Genomic DNA, 21,759 nt, shown 5'->3' on the forward strand with positions numbered 1-21,759 from the left:
AGGTGATGAGAAACTATTAGGAATTTAGGAATCCTTGTCAAGGCAAATTCCTGTGAAGGTGATTGCTGATGGATCGGCTCCTTCCAGAATCTGACAGTGTATCATAGTTGCACGCCCAGAGCCCCTCAGGATATCTCTCTGAAAACACTGTAAAAAAAAAAAGCACTGAGTTCTCACTGCTGCCAAACTCCTGCAGTTGCACGTCCGGGCCTGTTCTAGGATTCAGACTCTTGAGTGAGGAGTAACACCAGTGGAATTGGCCTCCAAATACCACTTCTCACCTCCACATGTCAACGCAGCCCTGTGCATACATTCCACTGCCTCTGTATCCTAAAGCTGAATGCATATTTGTCTACATACATGCCACGTCACTGACTTTTCCTCCCTTTGCTTTGTTCATCAGTGAGCAGAGTGGGACAGACGCCCGCGTGCTCCCCATCACAAGAGGACTCCTTCCACAAGCCAGTGAAGCTGGCCGGCGTGACGAGCCGCGGCCGTCTGGACAGTGACTGTGAGCCTGAGCTCAGGCAGACTCTGCTGTCCAATGGACACACCCTCAGAGCCTCTCAGAATGAGAGCGCCCCCCTAAGGAGAGCCAGCGACTAGCAGGCGCTCCATCCAGCCCAAAAGTGGACTCGCAGTAGCTGAGAGGACTTTTTAAAACAAAATTTTTGCACTGGGAAATAAACTGCTACCTCATATCGAGGCGATTGATCCTGAGCCTCCTGGATCTGGACTGAACGGGAGCACCAGCAGGGTGAGAGGCAGGGGGCATCCGGAGTTTGAAGGTGGAGCTTGTGTGGGTGGCGTCCCATCTGAGCGTTATCAGCTGTACATAGTTAAAAACCTTCCTTTGGGAGGTGACCAATAAAAAATTCTAGCTCCAAAAAATGTGACTTGCATTTGAAGCATGTAAATGTAGGGAATCTTGTACAGTGTATGTATGTGCAGGGGGAAAAAAGAAATATACCTTTGGACATTTGACTGTACATAAGAGTTTTCTTATATTATATATTATATAACTTTTACAAAAGAGTATTTGAATTTATGTGCATGACAAAGAAAGGAGTGATGGTATTTTTATTTTTCTTCAAAAACAAAAACAAAAAAACAGCCTTTTTCAGCTTTTACCAACGTTCAGCTGCGGTGCCTTAATGCATGATCAAAGAAAACTCATCTTGTAATAGCATTTATCAAGAGACTTTTTGTGAGAGATACTGGTACACTCTTTATAGCAAACAAAACAAACACTTGATTGCACTTGAATGTTTTTTTTTTCCTTTTGACAAACGCTGCCAACCTTGGCCTTACAGAAACACAGTTCACATTCATGTTAACGTATGAAGGAAGAGCTTTGATGTCAGTTACTTTTGGTACATCATGGGATATTTGCAGGCGGTCAGTTAAAGCACTTTTTTTGTATCCACGTCATAAACAAGCAGATTGTGTACATGATATCCGGCAACAGGAATGCAGCATCCTCCTCTACGCGAGGAGACATTCCACTTATTTTCACACGGTAAAGTCGACAGTACGTACTGTACCATTAAGGCTCTTCCACCTGTTTCACAATACAAGTTATTGTGAAGCTGCTCCGATGTCGTCAGGAGAAAATATTCTTCTCTTTACTCTGATTAGTTTCTTTATTTGTCCAAGAAAGTGACTTTGGCACATGTTCGCAACCAAATGTGGTCAAACTCGGGCCAACAGCTGCTTTTATAAGCTGTAAAAGCCAGTAATGATCTCTCAGTATGGACGCGGGACATCTGCCATGTGTTCTTGGTCACATCCATTACGAAATACAGCTACGTGCTCTCGAGCACTGACATTTAATTGGCTGAAGGCTTAATTATACCATTCTTATGCTATGAATTTACGAAAAGATTGAGAATCAGGGAGAATGATGTTTTATTGTGTTACTGCTGTAATGTGCCTCAACATCCACCGTTGTGCATTTGCAGGCAAACGGCCAGTATTCTGCCTCTGTCACATCCCCCCCACAGTGAAACAATAACTTTCTCGTCATTGCTACAGTTGAATAATGTCTGAGGTAATCAAAGGTTCATGCTGTGAACAGTTGGGAAGCTTGTGAAATAACCAAACTTTGAGGATTAATGCAGTCAGACGCTCCCCGGACTGTCACAATCCCTGGATACACTGGGTCAGGATTCAGTCAAAGTAGTTACATTGTCTAATGTATGCATGCGTTTCGCCCTCGTCTGAACTGCGTTCTGTTACCAGCGGCCTTATCAAGGTAAACCGGAGGACACGCTCCTCTGGTTACACCTGATAGCACCTATCAGAGATGATTTTACCAGCATGACCAATCACAGATCCCTGCTGGAAAACCAATCCCAGTGTAGCAGGTAAAAGGGACAAGAGGGAGAGAGGTGCAGTTCAATGTTCTCAGTAATTTATTGAAACAAAACTGTCCGAAAACCGTTGTACCAATGTCAAAGCTGAAACCGTGAAGTGTCTAACATGGCATTGAAGTGTCTAATAAAATCACATTTTGCTATTATTACAAGTGTTTTGTGTGTTTTCTTGCGACAGAACGACAGCAGTGACAACAGAGTCACAAACAGCTGAGTTAGCATTTAGCGGCGCTCACATGTCACCGTGGTCATGGAGAAGCCATCACTTCATGGAGAGTGCACCAAGACATGAAATCCAGAGACCTTGATCTTCAAAGCAGTGAGGTACCTTGTGCCTGGCCCACAAACACACACACACATACACGTACAGGCACAAAGCTAATCTTCCAACCAGGAATGTGTCCTGGCTCCCCGAAGCTCCCAAAGACAGCAGGCATATTTTTTCCTTCTGCGGGCTGTTTAAAATATTTGCTGTTGAGTCCGGGTGGAGTGAGGGTCAGTGGCTGGCCAGAATGTGCATTCCAGATGGATGTTTGTCACCGCACGATTGACATGCTACCGGCCGTGGCCTCCACCAATCACACTCCGCCCATTGTTGTCCAACAGCCTAGTGACAAGCAACATGACAAACAGTCCCATCTGTGAGGCCATCCGTCTCCTGACAGGATTTACCAAGTCTTCAGTTTTACTGAAGCAGTGACTGCAAGGACAACGTCTGAGCTAACTCGCTGAGTACAAGGAGAACACTGATGCTGTGGCTCAACTGTTCCTGCATCAGATGTAGATGAGTGATTTAGTCCTGTAATAAGTCATCTTGGATACCTGTGTGCTCTTCATTTGAAAAGGGGGACATGAGTGGAAGGTGGACATTGTCTAGAACAGCTGGCTGGTGAAGGAGAAGGCATCTTTTTTTACAGCAGCTACACAGGAGAACATGGATCTTTAACATATCAACCGTTAAATAAATCCCTGAGAAACCCCACAATTCACATACATACATTTAATTCCCACCTTTACGGCCAGTTGCAATTACATCTGTAGTTGTTGTTATATCGTCATAATAATAAATACTCATAAATTGCTTGTTTAAATAAATCACAACAAAAACATTTTACCCCACTTGATCTTGTCATACAGATCATAACTTCGTTTTCAGAGCTGACATCTCAGAAACATAAAATAAAACAGAACCATCTGCATGGCTGGATACCACAAGTGGAATACGCCCTTAGGTTTGCACACTTCTTTATATGGGCACTTCCTACTAAACTGATTTAATTAATCTATCTAAAACTTAAATAATTTCCCCAGTTTAATAAAATGGAGCGACCTAAATACAAGGAACTGAATAAAGCTGAATGCATGCGATTTAGAGCCTACTACTTATTCTGTACATATATTACTGGTTTTCCAGGTTTCATAAAATATGCTACGCAGGATTTAAAAAAACAAACCAAAGAAAACAATGTATAAACTTAAACAGAAGTAATCCCTCTTAATCGTCACTTATGAGTGACCTACTAGAAATGTGTGGCTGTGTATTTGTCTGCAGAGACTCTGCCTACTAAAGCTGCAACTAACAATTATTTTCATTGGTGACTAATCTGTTGAGTATTTTATTGATTAATCAATTCGTTATTTTGTTTATAAAATGTCAGAAAATGGTGAATAATATCGATTCGTGTTTCCTAAAGCCCACGATGACACCCCTTAAACGTCTTGTTTTGTTCACAACAAAGGTGAAGGTGAAGGTGTTCAGTTTACTGTCACAGAGGAGTAAAGGAGCCAGGAAATATTTACATTTAACAATCAGAAATTTTCAACTTAGTACTTTAAAAATTCATCAAAATGATCAACCGATTGAATCAAATTAGTTGGCAATTCATTCAATACTTGACATCTAATAGAACCTTAAATTAATCGTTGCACCTCTACTGCCCTCTACCTGTGTTTTCTTATTGTCTTCTTATTGTCTGTGCTTGGGACATCTATGGGCGTGTACCCACACAGCGCTCAGGTGAGGTCGGGGCTTTATAAAAAGATAGCGACTAGGTGCCAGACCATAAGCAGCAGGCATCCAAAGCACAAATATTGTGAGTCAAAAACACCAAACGACAGTGAGTTTGGGGTTGGCTTTTACTTTAACTTTTTCCGACAAGTGTTTCCAAGCAGTAACCGACAATCTTGCATGGTATACCTTTGAAGGAACTGGCACGTTTTGGGAAATTCACATATTCACTGTCTTGCCAAGTTTTAGATGAAAAGATTGATACCACTCTCGTGTATGTGCTGTAGAGCAGCCTGTTAGCTTAGCTTAGCTTAGCACAGAGACTGAAAACAGGGGAAAACAGCTAGCCTGGCTCAATTTGGTCAAAACCCGCCTACCAGTAGTTTTGCTTGCCTACAGTCTCACACACACGACAAGACTCGCTTAGTCACTGTGTTGATTATTGAGCGTTAGAGGTGCTGGTAGCCAGGCTAGCTGTTTCCAAATGTTTCCAGTCTCTGTGCTAAGCTAAGCTAACAGGCTGGTGGCTGTAGCTTCATATTTACTGCAAAACTAAAGCTACGTATGTAACACCATCGCTCTACTGATTAACACAAGGTTGATATTTATCAAGCTAACTCTGGATGATTCTGCACTTTCACAAGTTTGAGATTAAGAAATCACTCCTTACAGCCTCTTTTTGACAAGAGCTCCAATGTCAAATTAATCAACCACCCAACTGAGCTAACTACCTAATAAAAACATTTAACAAGAAACACATGATATACCCCAAACTATGATACCAGAGCTTGTGCAGGACACCTGAGGCTCCTAATAAAACTGAGGCCTTATTAATTTAACAAAGTGCTCTGTTGTTGGAGGCATCTTAAGTATAAAATTAAAGCTCCAGCAGGTGGATGAGCTCAGCTGTGCTCCAGCGGGAATGGAACAATGATGAGATATATTACTGTGTCTACCCCCGGTGGGTCTTTAACACAGGTGGCCTGGCTGAGCAGAGAAAATATGGATGAAACACTAAAATGATGGTGAAACCGCAGAGAGGAAGCTTTACAGGAGCAGCCTGCAGGGACCCAAATCACCACACCTCACCTCAAAGCATAAAAAGAGACAGTCTTTAATACCATAACTCATTGATTCACACACACACATTAAACAGTAGAGATGCTTCATTGCTAGTCTTGTGCGACAGGGTGCGGCTCCAGTTCACCAAACTGCTGGTGCTGTTACAGGAGTGTGAGCTCAGGCTGCTAACTCAGGACACTGATGAGCAGGAATGCAGAGCTCCGGGTAATGCGATCAGGCCCGTGGACGACTCTCCCCCCGGGCACCAGGTGTTCCCTGCTTCTCGGGGGCCCAGCAGCATGGAGGCACATGGGGCCTCCAGGGGACGAGGGTGCTACTTTGAGAGATGCTTCTCCTGCTGTTGCTCCACTACGTCACAGGACGGTCACAGAGGACGGGCTGCTATAGCAAAGAGCGGCGGACCTTCTCATAGGCGCCCAGGAAGATGAAGCCGCCCACGCTGATGAAGGTTATCCTCGGTATGCTGCCCGCAAACAGACTGCAGAGAAAGAGGAGACAGAGCGAAACATGTCATCAGTTCTGTAATATCTATTAATACAAATTCAAGCGAATGAGGACTTCAGAGACATTTTGATTTTGCTAAATCAGCGTTTTGTAAATACACTACAACCAAGGACAACACTGCAGCAGGAGAATCGCACACTTTGATTTCACCTGCATTATTCTAGTCTCCATTCATCCTCAGCCTTTGGTTTGTAAACTTTAGAGCAAATCTCAAACACACATTTTTAAAGTTAAACTGTGCAAGTTTAAACCAAACACTCAAATCGATCACTGTGGACTGCACAATTACAGATGATCACACCACCACAGTTTACACAGGGAATCAAGCTGTAGATGATCCTGGACTGACTACATCATGAACACACACACACACACACACACACACAAAAAAATGGGAAACTAAATTTCAGTTTGATTGGACGGATTCAATTTTATACAGTCAGTCTTCCACATTAAAGACTTAATTTATTTCGTAACTGATCAACCTCAGCGTTTAATCTTCATTAAAAGTCAGATGAATGAAGCACAAGCTACATGATATGCACACTCACGCTTGTTATCACTGGATGCAATTATATGATGACATAAGATATAAGGTATTATGTTATTGTTAACAGTATGGTGTTGTTTTTGTCATACATTTGTGTTTGGCTTATGATTGACACACTGGCCGATGCATATATTAAATGACATATATTCAGAGCAGTGCAACTATGAGTGATTAATGATGATGTAATTATGATTTCACTAGGGCTGGATCTGAATACTTGACTCTTCAGATATTAGTTCATTGGGTATGCATTCGGATTTCAATTCTGGGGTTTGGATATTTGTTTTCTTCTTTTTTATTTTTAAATTCCAAATCTTAAATTTGTTGGAGCAATGCTGTTACTGCACTTCTGTGTCCCACAATCAGCCATAGCTGCCGTTGGACGCAGCTCTGAATCTCCACAGCCACTCTCAGTCAGTTCAACGTCTGTGCCGTTAGTACGAGCTAACGCAGCAGCAGCTGATAACATTCGACATCGAACAGTTAAACCGCCCCAACAAACTGACACTGTGTCGATAAACCCATTAATAACCATTGGGTAACATTAGCTGTGTGATGCTAACAGTTAGCGCTGTCACTGTGTGTGTGTGTTGGCAGATTCTAACCAATCTTCCCCGGCGGGAACAGAGAGAGTGAGAGTGGGACAGGAAGGGTCTGAGCAACTCAATATGCCGCAACAGCTCTACAATCAGACAGAGGAATAGAAGCTGCCAATTTGTACCAAAGCTCTGGAGCCCATAAAATGGTATTTGGTAATAGCCCTGTATTTTATATTAATTAATTTATTTATTTTCTGTAACCACTTAGCCTCTCAGGGGTTGTGGGGGCTGGAGCCTATCCCAGCTGACACTGGGCGAGAGGCGGGGTACACCCTGGACAGGTTGCCAGACTATCACAGGGCTGACACATAGAGACAGACAACCCTTCACACTCACGTTCACACCTACCCTACCTAACCTACATTTTTATTTTTACTCAAATCACCTGAATAAAATGTAAGCAAACTGTTTTTGTTCAGTGTTTCCATAATTTAATTTCACTGTTCACACACTGTTCTGTATGGATGAGTTAAAAAAACACCATTTGATTTACACTGACTGAAACTATGTCCCTTGAAATTTTTAGTGATTCCAGAACAATTAACAGTGCTGACTTGAGAAAAAAAATTCAGCGTGGCCTTTTGGGGTTTAAAGCTTAATTCATGACTAGTTTGAACTAGTTTGACTATGTCCTCACTAAGCTAGAGCCATGCAGACACGTGTCTGTGCTGATAAATATGTATTTGCTGGAGAATGTGTCATATTCTGCACAAAATGTCTGGAATTTCTTGAGTCTGCCACATGCACACACCTCATCTGCAGGGAACACTTACAAGTGCATTTTTTTGTACTTGGAAATCATTCCTCCAAAGTCTGTCTGCTGCAGCTTTAATTATCTGCATGAAGAAACTCTGTGAACAGAGCTGAGGGCAGCTCAGACTGTATCAGGTATCGCCCCACTGATCGACAGTATCTGTGAATGATTTACGGCGCCTTCGTGGAAGCAGGGCCCCGCGTTCGGGTGCAGAGGGTCCATGGGAGCGGGTCGAGCATGAGGCCTTGTTGGTGGATCTTTACAGAGAGGGAGAGGGGCCCACGTTACAGCGACTGAGGCCCAACAAGAAGCTGTTGACGTTGCGGGGGTCAGAGGATGTGATGAGCCATGAGAGAGCGCCCGTCTCCCAAGAACCACCCCCCCCCTCCCACCCTCCCCGCGACACACAGCTGTTTTTGGGATTAAGCTTCAAGCCCCCACCCTGAGGCCTCCCTGGAGCCCCCCCCCCCCCTTCTTTCTCTCTCTGTGCATGACTGATGGCCAGATGACATCCACACATGTCCCTCTGCTGTCCATCCATCCATCCATTTCTCTCAGTCTCTCTGTCCAGCGACAGCCCCCTCAGCTGGCTCAGTTGTTGGGGGATTTCTCCTCCGTCTCCTTTTCTTGCTGCGTCATCCACTTCTCAGACACGTGCTCGCTTCATCCCATCCTGTTCGTCTGCCTTTCCATGTCTCTCCTTTTATTTTCCCCATTTCTCTCTGCCTGTTTCTCCCTCGCCGTGTATTTGCCTACCAACACCTTGCATCTGCCAATACGCCCCCGCGCTCACATGGTCTGGCCCCGTCCGAGCCAGATGTAACGGATGAAGAGTATTGTGTTTGTGGATGTGTGCCTGCGTGTGTGAGGAGAAACGTCCATGCACACAAAATGTCTGTCTGTATTCATCATCTGCGTGGGTGTTTGTGTGTTAGTACCTGGGTCTCTGTCCATTTAAACTTTTGGGGAAAAAAGACTTTTGAAATGTCACAAAGTTGGTTTCCATCAGCTGAGCTTGAGCAGATACTGTAAAGAAGCTTCCTGAATAAGCACAGGTGTTACTAATAACATTAACAATGACTCCTTTGTAGTTAAGCATCCCTGTAAGTCATGACAGCGTGAAAGTGAGCACAATGTCAGGATCCTGAATCCAAAGCTAGGCAGCCATCATTATTACTAAGGCACGTTCCTACTGTGGCATGTCAAAATGTGAACAATAAAAAGCTAAACATACACAGCTACAACATCAACATCACAGAGAAATTTGAAAAGGTCTTGCTCAGAACCCATCAACTACTGGACTGACGACAAATTTGCCTCTAAAGGATTATAGTGTAGCCAGTAGATATCGGGAAAACAGATATCTGGGCTAAAGGCCTTTGCACACTCAGCAGTTTTTTTCCCCTCCGAAATTGTACATTTAAATATAAATACAAACCTCACGCAGTGTCAGTCATGCCAGCATTTTATCATTTGTTGTGTCATGGGTTGGGTGCTTTCACACCTGCCCTGTTTGGTTCAATTCATTTGAACTCAAGTTTGTTTGCCCCCTCAGTGCGGTTCGTTTGGGCAGATGTGAACACAGCAATCACACTCAGGTGCGCACCAAAACAACTGCTTGAAGAGATGGTCTCGGTCCGGTTATAAACAAACTCTGGTGCAGTTTGTTTGTGGTGAGAACGTGTTCCGACCTCGATCCGAACCAACTGCAGTCACATGACACATTGTTTGGGTTAAACATGAGCATGTTACAGTCCTGGAGGATTATTAATGTGCACCTCCTCCTGTACTGCCTTAATATGCACATTCAGCACATCCAATGCATCAAAACATTGTTTTCTAGTTGGAGCCACGCCTCATTTTCAAACTGCATGGTTTGACTAAAATGAACAATGACAGCAATATAGTACAGGATGACCAGCGCTAAAACCAGCCTGCGTAGTTGTCCCTCCATTGTGACATTAGAAAGTGTCACATTTATCTTGCAAGCAGTGTTAATTTTGTCAACTAAAACTTAAACGAAAACTTTTCGTTGACGACCATTTATTCGGTGACTAATTTGTGACGAGAACGTAAATTTAATAAGTACTGACAACAAAAACTAAAACAAAATCTTTGTTCAGTATGAAGTGACGAGTAAAAGCATGACGAAAAAGCTGACGCTGGCCGACCAGACAATCTGAATTACAACCATCCTCAATGCCTTGATTGTTTTCCTTTTTAACCAATGAATTATCTTAACTCAAATTCAAACTCTCAGTCTATCTTTCTGATTGGATGACCTACACCCGCCCTCTGCGCGGTGGCGGTGCACGTCCAGTTTTGCCACACAGAAGCCTTGGCTCCACAGCGGGAAGCCGGGAACAACAACGCCTGTAAAACTCTGTAAAAGTACACCAAAGCATATTTTCGTGTCCAGATATTTATTTCAAAACTAAACCATTCATTCGGTCAATAAAAAAACATTTTGTTAATAATGAAAAACGAATGTAATCTCAACAGTGACCGCGCCAGCCGGCGGGACTTCAGCTGAACCGCACCCAATGTTCGTTCATTCATTCAATCGTGTGTTCTGTGTGTGTGTGTGTGTGTGTGTGTGTTAGTATGTCAGAGAGGAGGAGTATCAATAAAAAAAAGTTTCCACTAATTATTTCGGTGTTTATTTCTTTTATTCTTAAGGTTTTTTTTATTAAAATGTGTAGTTTAGCCAACAATATTATAGACCAAAAGTTAATCTAATTTATTATTGTAGAATGTATTTAGCAAATCACAACTTTCAACTGGAGACACGGCGCAGCATGCAAAAAAATAAAAATAAAAAGGCATTATAAAAAGTTACTATGACCGTTGCGGCCTTTGGAGGGGCGCTGTAATCCTGGCGGTCCTAGTGTTAACAAACACTGAATTAAAATGGGCATATGATTAAATGTGTTTTGATGCCCTTGTAAGAAAATAGTAAATTAAAATGGGCATAACAGTTAAGCTGTTATGATCTTCTTTTGATGTCTTAAGAGGATTGGAGCTTTATTCTTGCAGGTTGTAAGTCGTTTGTTGTACAAATATACAGAAAATAAACAAGAACCTGTGAAGGACATGATTATGCATTGCACTTTTTCTAACAAGCCTTAGACATTAATTTTTATTATACAAGAATAATATGGTACATTCTTAGTTTAAATTACTAAACACACAGTTAAAGGTATGCTTACAATGGAGTTTTTACGACCATGACAAACATTGTTTTGCAAAATCAGTGCAACAAAACTGTCAAATTACGTCAAAAGACTAAAATGAGACTAAAACTAAAACTGATTTCCCCTGACTAAATTTTAACTAAAACAAAACTAAAAGACTAAAATGTGACTTTAACTAAATCCAGTCTTTGGTGAGTGACTAAGACTAAAATGAAATTAAAAATTCTTGTCAAAATTAACACTGCTTGCAAGTGTACTCTTTTTCAATATTTCTTTTACTTCCTGCTTTTTTCCTGCATTGAAATTCTGACCAATCAAGAGCAGCTTTCTCGCACAAGGCATTTGATCTGGTCCGCTCGTAAATGCTGCCGTGAGAACACGAACCAACTCTCGGCAATTATGCAACTTTGTAAGTACAGTAGTCCCTTATACATATCTCTTCATCACATTTTGGCATCCTGGATTTTTTTTGGTTTCAGTGTGTTACACTCTGTGATCTTTTGCAATGATGCGTGTAAATTTCTCCTGACAATCAAGAAAGACATTGACTTTGCTCCAGAAAAAGCTAGTAAGCAGACCTGCAGTGCAGTTTTCACTGTACATTTGAGTTAAATTCAATTTATTTATAAAGCCCATTATCACAAATCACAATTTGCCTCACAGGGCTTTTCAGCATACGACATCCCTCTGTCCTTGGACCCTCACAGCTGATCAGGAAAAACTGAGAAACCTCAGGAAGAGCAACTGAAGAGGGATCCCTCTTCCAGGACGGACAGACATGCAACAGATGGCGTACAGAACTGATCAACATAATAAATTTACAGTAATCCATATGACAAAATGATACATAAAGTTTTGGGTCACAGACTCACTACTTCACTTTTGTGAACTGCAAAGCCGTACAAGGTGTCAAGCATGTCAAGGATCTCTCAGCCATCCCAACTGTTCACACAACTCCACGTTTCAGAATGCCCCGGCCCGGATCGAGTGTTTTTGAAAGGACGGCCGGTGAAGAGTTAGCTGTGTGTGAGAGACACAAGAATCCAATTGTGTTTGTGTAAGCACGGACTGGTGTAAAGACTCCAAATAAACGCTGAGACATTACTCAGAGGTTGTTGTCTTGCCCTTCAGCGTGCTCTTTCCATCTCAACACAGCTTTTCTATCACCATCTGCTGAAACATGAGCCACAGGCTCGCTGCAGGAAACTACTCAGCATTACTCACACAATAATATTACATATGATATCTGAAGCTGATCAAGATCCAAGCAAAGAGACAAAGATGTGTACGCTGAGCAGCTGGACAGATAAACAACAACACAGTAGACACAACACGTCCTCACATATTCCACTCTGTCTTCTCATGTGATGGTCCTGATGTTTAGCAGTGTGAGGAATGAACTAATTTTAAACCCAACGCTCTTGTTTTGTCTCAGCTCCTGACTACTGTTACACTTCCTGTCTGGGATCAGGCCCACCTGTGGGCTCTGAGACGTCAGAGCAGAGTCAGGAGCTCAAATATTCCTCCTTGGCTCCCACGGGTGCCCTGACTCACCCTGACATCACAGCCTGGCCAGCCACTGAGAGCTGTCATCCCACAGTTGTCGGCCAGTCACCTCTCCTGGGGAATCGGACTAAATATAGTTTCAAGGCACGACAGGAGAGTGCAAAAGAACAGTGGTGAACTCAGAGAAAATGTTTTGGCTGCAGTTCAGACAAATGCTGGTGCTCTTAAAGAAGAGCAGGGGGGGAAATCTTCATCTGTATGTGGGAGCAAATTTCTGGCACTTGTGTTGGAGCAGGGACAATACGAAGGTTAGAATAAAGTGCATTTATTAGTTATGCAACTTTCCCATAAGATAAATTCAAAAGTCAGAGATCAGATGTAACATTTCAGGGTCGTCAGCATTACTGAGGAAGATACATCAGTGTGATGTCTTACACATTCCTTCAGTAGGGGGCGGGTCTACTTGTGTTTCTGGGACAGAATGTGAATAATAACAGAAGTCAAGCTAAAAACAGATGTTACAGCACTTTTCCTAAAACCCAACTCTCACAGGTCCTAAAGCTTAAGGAAAGTTAGATTTAAGACTTTTTTAATGCCACTCAGACTGAAATATAAGACCAATTTTACAATAACTAAAACTGAAGGAAAAAACCATGAACCAACATCAATTACTTATGGTTAGGGACAAGGGACAGTTTTGCCCAAATGTTTATTGTAACATAAAACCTGACTTTTTTGGGGGAATACCTTGTACTTGGCGTTTTTTTGTTTTTAAATTGTCTGTTTGTGTTTCTCACCCTACATGTGGTATTCCACTGCCTTGATTGTCATAGTATCGAGTTTGGAAAACCATCTTGCATAAAATACACAGAGCCTCATTTGCATGGCCTTTTACCTGTTTCAACCATGGCAGTAAATCTTGGTTAAATGACAAGTTTTCAGTGAATCTGTCGCATGTCGTCCAGGGTACAGTACAGCTAGCTAGCAGACAGTGGATCCTCTGCTCTGAGCATCCTGACCAGAAACAAAATATGGGTGGTTCTGCTATCCTGGTCTGCATGATGTTAATGAGAGGCATTTGGTAATTTTAAAAAAGATAGATGTTACAAATTATTTTGAAATTTTACAATTCAGCTTTGGAAAATCCTACTTCCCATGTGTGAGCACTTTTTAGACTTTTGAAAGATTGAATTAAGACATTTTAATACCAATTAAAGGTCTAGTTTGTAGGATTTAGTGACATCTAGTGGCTAGATTTCAGAGGTGAAACTTCTCCCATGTGCCCAGCACTTAAGGGAAACTACGATGGCAGACACGACAATACCAATGACCCTACCTAGAGCCAGTGTCCTTTCTGGGCTACTGTAGAAACAACATGGCGGACTCAGTGGAAGAGGACCTGCTCCATATGTAGACATAAACGGCTCATTCCAGGGTGACGAAAACGCAACACTTCTTACTTTCAGTTTATCATAAACTAATGACAACATTCATTCATTCATTTTCCATTATCGCTTATCCTGTTAGGGGTCGCAGGAGGGCTGGAGCCTATCCCAGCTGACATTGGGAGAGAGACAGGGTAAACCCTGGACAGGTCACCAGGCTATACCAGGCCTGACACACTCACATTCACACCTACGGCCAATTTAGAGTCACCAGTTAACCTGCATGTCTTTGGACTGTGGGAGGAAGCTGGAGAAACCTGAAGTACCTGGAGAAAGCCCACGCTGACATGGGGAGAACATGCAAACTCTCAACAGAGGGGCTTCCCCAACCCCCAGTTTGAACCAGGAACCCTCTTGCTGTAAGGCGACAATGCTAACCACTGCACCATCATGCCACCAAATAAAAATATAGTTATGAATATTCATTTCTGCCAATAGATGCCCCCTAATCCTACACACTGGATGAAGTAATGAACTCAATGCCTTTAAATACTTTTTAAGGATCCGTGGGAACCCTGACACACACAGTGAAGGAAACAGGCTGTGTATGTGGCATCTGGCCTGTTCTCTGGGCACACTTCACCTCTCTGCCTGAAATACACCTTTATAAGTCCACTAATACTGTATATTTTCCCCATTGTTAAAAGTGCCCAAATTGCTCAACTTAACTTGTTACGGTGAAGAACAAAGATTCCCGATGCCATAAAAGCACAATTACGGTTTACCACAATGTTTCAAAGTCTCCGCTTTGTTGTGTGTATGCGGTACAAACATGTCACTTGTTTACTTTTCCTCCATTTTGGTTTACATGAGGCACAAAGCAGACACAGCCCGGAGGACATGTTACTTATTAGTCTTTGTTTTGACATAATTCCTGGTGCAGTTTGGTTACTGGGGGGAGGCCCCGGTGTGAGCTCCACTGCTCTGTGCTAACCCGGGGTCTCTGGGGCATGGCACACACATGGAAGCACTTTAGAGCTTCACTACACTGCAATTGGGCCTATTACCATAATTACAGCTTTAAAGCCCCAGCAATTTGTATCAGGCATGCACCAGCGCAACCACCAGGCCTTTGGCCCTGCAGAACAGCAGCCCCCCCCCCCCCCCCCTTTTTTTTTTAAACTTTCTACACACTTTCCTTTGTGTCTGCGTTTCATTCTGTCGTCTCATTCTTTTAGTTGCTCTCTTTCTTCTCAATCTCCACCTTCTTTGGTTACATCAATATCAGGGGAGAAAAGGATTTTTCAGGAGTTCATCATGTTGTACAGCTTATGGTGCGTGCTCTCCGGGCTGCACACCATGAGTGAGTTTTGCAGCTGGTCCCAGAGGATAGTTGGAGGAGATAGAGAAGGATGGAAAGAGAGGAAAACATCAAAGGTTGCTGTGTGGTGCAGAGGTGGGGGATTGGCATCAAAGAGCTCCCCTGTACATTACCACTTGGTTACTGTTGCAGCTGGGAGAGTGGGATTTAGGCTTTTCCATAGGGGCTCGCCAACTATCACCTCATCGAGACCGTGCAGTAGTCTCCAACGTGAGCTTTATTAAAATTGAAGGCATGCTTATTACTGATGCCTGAAAGCGGTTTGTAGGGAATCACCCTTGGCTCATATTAAACACAAAGCTGAAACGTAATTTGTCTCTGATTGGATTCCAGCACTGCAGCCTACACAAACAAACAATAACACAGCGGTTTGTGTTTGTGAGCGTGTGTTTGCGAGACAGAGAGAGGGAGAGAGAGATGTCCCACTGGTGTTTGGCCCGGTCCCAAACCAAATCTGTTATGAGCATTAAGCCGAGGTGCATCCTAACTAAATGATGGCGGCTTGTACACAAGCGGGCCTATTATTCACTGCGGCTGAGGGTTTGTTTTAGTGCTGGCAGCCCTCTGCGGCCCCATTAGACCTGGCCTTTTGTCCGGTGCGCATCATAAACACATCAAAACACTCAAATAAACCCTTCCGCTAGGCCCCTGTAACACCTTAATCAATAGGACGGTGCAGCAAGTGGGCAGGAAAAGCTTTTATACATGTAATTCTTCAGCTGCGGCTGTAAATTCACGTCCCACCAAGAGTAGCGACTCTATCATCAAACTTGATTACGTGAGGGATCAGGCCGAGTTAAATCAAATCATGTAAAATAAGAGGTTTTTAAGGGGCCGGGATAAAACGCTTTGTGGAAAGAGGCTGCTCGGTTTCAACCAATCACGACTGCCTTTGAACGTCTCTCTGAAATGAAGACACACACACTCACCCTGAAAGGCCTTGGCTCCTCCATACGTAGTAGAGCACCTGCGGGATGTTGCCTTTCGCTGTGGTCGACCCGGCCTGGAGAGAAAGAGAGAGAAAAAATAGAGGTGTGATGACGGATGGATCGTCTCCTTCACTTCCTGCTCCTCCAGCAGACACCCTGTTTAGTCTTCCTCAGCTGAGCTTCCCTCCAACTCCCCCCTCCCTCTTTTCATTCCTCCATCTCTCCCTCCATTTCTCCTCCTGGACAGCTGTGTCAAGTGAAGGTGACACCTCCAACACCCACCCCAGGCACCCGCTCTGCAACACACCCAGCCGTTTGCCCACCCAAAAACACACTCAACGAGTTCTCCTCGTCTCCCTCCACGCCCATCAGTCTAGAACTTTTATTTACACAATACGAGCTTAGCCGGCCAGAGAGTTTTTAATCCATCACTGTGGAGTGGCAGATGGGTAGGAGAGCTGCAGGATCGAGCCGGTCAGGGTTAAGTGAGGGTGGGTGGTGGCGGCAAGAAGGAGAGAGAAACAGAAAGAAGCAGTGGGGGAGAGGGAGGGAGTCGGAGTGTGTGTGTGAAGGTGCGTGCACGCCAATCTAAGTTACAGCTACACTGAGCATGTAGGAAACAGTCTGCGGCGTCCGCTGTAAATTGTGACTCCCAGATCTGCTGGAAGGAGAGGAAGATTCCCACATTTTATTCATGTGAGGAGGAAAAAAAAACACCCGTATTCCTTATGTTTCTGTTGGAGACAGGTGGCTGAGAAATGGCTCTCCCCTCTCCTCGTCTGACAAGTTTTCTTTTCCTTTACCGCTGTGGAATGGTGGAAGGAGGGAATGGAGGAAGAGGGTGTCCAAAACACACACACACATACACTCAAACACGCACACACTCCCTGTGTAGCTTCTGCTGACATACAAAAATATCTTCATGCAGCTCAATCTATACATTTCTGTCTGCTTGTGTTGGCCTGCTGCTTTGTCATCAGAGTTTCTTATAATCATGTGCGAGCAGTAAAAAGATGTGCTTCCTGCTCTCTGCACCTACACTGATTCATGCAGTAAAATGGACAACAGTGATGGCTGTTCAACAAGGCGTTAGACCACACCAGCCTGACATTAGCTCCTCTGTTGGGCAGTGGAGGGTAGCGAACATGACATTGATGGCAGCGGTGTGGTGCACCGGCAGGAAACATGCCAGCCTAAGGAGAAGAGCAGTGTTGTACAGTAGCAGCGTAGGAGGTGTGCAACAGCAGTGTGGTGTGCCAGGCACGTTGCCAGCGCTGCAGCCAGGGCGGTATGGCAAGAGTCCGATCCTGGAGGGGCTTTACACGTCCAGCTGTGCCCTGGACATCCGCCCGCTTCGGCCTCGTCCACGCCAGGCTGCCTACTGTACAACACCGCTCTTTCATTCTGCCGGCCGTGGAGAAGAAAGAACCTTTTCCTCTGCTGCTGCGGTGACGGAAACTAATGTGACAAGTTCCAACACCCACATTTCCTCCCCTTCGTCCAATCCAAACCGTCCGTACCCATCAACACCGGCCCTGCTCCTTCTCTGTTTCACTTTCCTGCCTGGGCTTGTCATCTTTTGTGGGAGTTTGTAGGACTAAACCAAACTTAAGTCTGACACGGTTTTAAAAAATGACATGTTACCTTTATAAGGTGAGGCACTTCAGGTGGAAACAGAAATTTTAAGTTAACTTCGAGACAAAATATGCTGCTTTAATATCTTTCACTGCCTCATAACTTACACAAAGCACATTTACAATTTTATTTTCTACATTTTTAGTAGAGTCAAAATTTAGTCGTGTCATCGAATAAGATTTGTTAACCACACTTGCTGGCTCCTGCCTCTCAGTCATGACGGGTTGCTGCTTTTCTGTGTCATGTGCAATAGTAAAATCAGTATCTTTGGATTTTAGACTGTAAGTTGGTGAAAAAAAAACACATCTGAATGTCATGATTTTTCCTTGTTTTGAGAGATTTATGAGACTAAACACTTAATCATAAACTGAGAAAATAATCAACAGTTCAAGAATCATCAAACAATAATTAGTTGCAGCCCTAATTTTTATACCAGCTCAGTCAAATATGGATTGAAAAGGAAGGTTTTACAAGTAATATCAAGTATTACCATTACCAAGTACCATTTTTTCCCTTTAAGTCTTTTTAATATGAAAAATTAACATGACTAAATTTGGTACATGGCTTTTGTTCATAACAATTAAAAAATAAAACAGAAAGCTGTTGTTCTAAGGATGTATCTTCTAGTGTTGTCAAAAATATGGATTTATCAATACATATGGATTCTGAGTATTTGAAACAGCTTCAGTACTCACTGATACACTGGTACCAGCTGTGCTTTCTCTCCATTTCTAATCGTAACGTTTCCTACAGTCATTCTGCTGCTCTCTGCTACTAACCAAGAACAGAAAAGTTGTTGCCATAATGTTATATTTTTCTTAAAATTAAAAAAAAAAAAAGTAAAAAAGTATAGTAAAAAAAAAAAAGTATGCTCATGATGCTGTTTTCAACCATGGTTTTCTAAGCTGTTACTGAATATTGATATTTTTCACAGTTCTGTATCAAAGTTAGAAACTCCTGTATCATGACAATATTTTCATTTTAAAAGCACATGCCCATACACAGTGCTGTCAGTCCTCATAACTTGGTGCAGGTGATGGCAGGGGACATCAGATTGATAGCAAATAAGCAGATACACAGCACACAAGTGCACAGAACCATATAGAGTCTGCTCAGCACATGATCACCCTGCTGCTGATTGGATTCAGTGCAGCTGCAGCCTCGTTAAAAGCACTTGTGCACTGTATTGTACCAGTGGTTCCCAACTGATGGGTTGCGGATCCATTCTGAACGGACTCACAAACAAGTTTGGAAAAAAAAAAAACAACGCACTTTACAGCGCAAGTACAGCGAATTTCTGGCACGTGGCTGTTATATCGAAGTGCCATTTCCTGCGAGTGACTAACGGACAGCTACTTGACAGAGACAGCAAACTAGCTTGGTGACATGGCCAAAAACAAGTATGATGCTGAATGTATTAATTATATTGTATTAATGACTTACGAGATATCTGGACCTGTGGGTGGACCAGTTGGGAACCACTGTATTATCCAACAAACCTGAACCCATGGGCGAAACGCCTTGTTTGTAACATTTCAAGACAATGCAAGGACGAAGACGAAATTAAAAGGAGAAGCAATTCAGCCCCTTGTGTGCGGTGTATCTGCTTATTTGCTCTCAACATTTTCATTTTGTCATGTCTATTTAGCTCACATGTAGCAGTAGATAATAACATAATATACAATAATAACATAAGCAAAAGAAAATCCTCACAAACTATTGCAATTACAAACTACTAAATGATCCGCAGAAGGAAATGGGTAAACACACTGTGCAGACATGAGTGGAATTTTATAGCTGTCTTTAATCCAATCATATTAATATCAAAATCGTTTGCACCTGAATAGATTTTAAACACAGCAACCTCAAGTTTTATGGCAGCAACAGTCTGAATTGTACACAGGTGTATCATCCTGGCTTTTATTTTGTTCAATATCCAGTAAATACAAAGCGCAGTGGAGTTATCAGCTGTTAACACCATCACAGTCGAGGCTATTAAGTTTCATTCCAGTGTTTTTCCAGCTTACCTGTGGTGCCTTAAGTGAATGAAAAACTTGGCCTTATAAAGTTATAACTGAACGTCGCTGAGACAGCGCAGGCCAAGTCCTCTGCTGGTGGTAAATTACAGCAGCTGCATTTCAAATAATGTTTACAGGAAGCTTTTGTACTGCGCTGTTCCACCTACAGCCAACGGCTTCTCGCAAGAGATCAAGACTGTCTGAGTGTTTTGTTAATTCCAGTATCTCATTAGTTAGGATGGGGGGGGGGGACTGAGGAATGGAACACTGTGTCTTCTCCAAGGACAGTGTGTGTGTGTGTGTGTGTGTGTGTGTGATTGTGGGGGGGCTGATTGGGGTAACTCTGAACTCACTACCCTTTACACACACACAGGACATAGTGAGGGAAGCCAGACGTACAGTCGGAGTGAGCCAGAAGTGAGAGAGGAGGTGGAGGGAGGGTGGAAGAGGAGGGACGCCACTATACAGAACAGACAGAGTAGAGGAGCTAACAGGAGGGACACTGGCCTTCTGGTTCACCTCTCGGTGACAAGCAGCCCTGAGATGGAAATTCCACTGGAGCAGCAACAAGTCCTCACTCTAACACTAACCATGTACCCAAACATGTCTTCCCGACACTGTCCATAGTCCAGATCAGATGATAGATGTGTGTGTCTATGTCTCACTACTGTCCCGGTGCTACCTCGGCCCGCTCCGTCCTGTGTGCCGACACTGTTGAAATTTGCTCAGCCCTCTGCCTGCGAGGCATCACCTGACAGCAGTGTTTAAAAGTCTCTGCCAGAGGAGGTGGCGCGCCCTGTGTGTGTGTGTGTGTGTCTGAGTGTGTATACCTTAGCGAGCATGATCCTGGTCTTCGCCACGTCAAGAGGAGTGGTAACAAATGCCGCTACCGCACCTATGAAAAGACACACAAAGACACACACACACACACACACACACACACACACACACATTTAGCAGAGTGCAAACATAAAAGGCCCTCTCTCTGCTCTCAGAAGAGTCTTTAAATATTGAAAATAAACCCATAAAAATGTCCAATTACTTAACCACAGATACAGTAACGTATTAATTCAGCAATAAATAGTGGAACTCTTGGCCCTGCGCTCCATTAAGTTCATAAAAATGATAATATTCCCCATCCAAGACCTTTCCCGTTATTAGACCACAAAAACCAGACAGACACACTTCTATTCCCACCGCCCCCCCTCTTACTGCCTCATCCAAGCCACACCTTCCACTGAGCTAGACACACACACACACACACACACACTCTCGCTTCCAACACACTCAGGCACAGACATACACACACCCAGCTGTAAGAACAAGCAAGAAAAAAAGACGCATTTGGACACATTCAGTCTCACATAAACACAGAAGTGACAGACACATTCGTACATATTACACACACACACACACACACACACACACACACACACACACACACACTTCCCTCCAATAAGTTTTATAGAGAAGTTACACCCCGACTTCCCTCCTTCCCTCCAACTTGGAAGCTAGATGGACGTCCCGATCCAGAGGTGTCCCCACAGAGCCACAGTGTGTGTCTAAGTGAGAAGCTGTGTGTATGAGTGTGTGTGTGTGTCACTCCGCCACAAACATAGCAACTGCTCTCGGTAAACATATCCATATGGGCCACCGAGGAGCAATGTGACTGTAAGTGAGCTGAGGGATACAGGAAAGCATTAGGATCAGTGTGGTGTAACACACCGTTACATTTTACAAGTTACGCTGGTTCATTATAAGACTGGGTTTCAATGATTTTTTTTTTTCCCTTGCTCAGGCGGATAAAACTGAATTTTCTGCAAGGATAAAAAACATAC

General features: G+C 43.4%; 2 protein-coding genes across 2 annotated transcripts in view; one reads left to right on the forward strand and one right to left on the reverse strand.

Moving 5' to 3' along the window:
* Positions 1 to 2,521, forward strand: part of lrig1 (leucine-rich repeats and immunoglobulin-like domains 1) — a 37,054-nt gene extending 34,533 nt beyond the window's left edge. Inside the window, exon 18 of the mRNA XM_049590743.1 lies at positions 404 to 2,521. Within this exon, the coding sequence (XP_049446700.1) occupies positions 404 to 606 (203 nt within the window). The 3' untranslated portion in view covers positions 607 to 2,521. The remainder of the gene's footprint in view (positions 1 to 403) is intronic.
* A 2,952-nt stretch (positions 2,522 to 5,473) lies between these two features.
* slc25a26 (solute carrier family 25 member 26) overlaps positions 5,474 to 21,759 on the reverse strand; it is a 79,031-nt gene continuing 62,745 nt past the window's right edge. The window contains exons 8-10 of the mRNA XM_049590783.1: positions 20,752 to 20,816; positions 16,269 to 16,342; positions 5,474 to 5,944 (exon numbers count right to left, since the gene is read on the reverse strand). Coding sequence (XP_049446740.1) covers positions 5,848 to 5,944; positions 16,269 to 16,342; positions 20,752 to 20,816 — 236 coding nt within the window. The 3' untranslated portion in view covers positions 5,474 to 5,847. The remainder of the gene's footprint in view (positions 5,945 to 16,268; positions 16,343 to 20,751; positions 20,817 to 21,759) is intronic.

This window comes from Epinephelus fuscoguttatus, linkage group LG1, assembly GCF_011397635.1.
Source record: "Epinephelus fuscoguttatus linkage group LG1, E.fuscoguttatus.final_Chr_v1".
Classification (NCBI taxonomy): Eukaryota; Metazoa; Chordata; class Actinopteri; order Perciformes; family Serranidae; genus Epinephelus; species Epinephelus fuscoguttatus.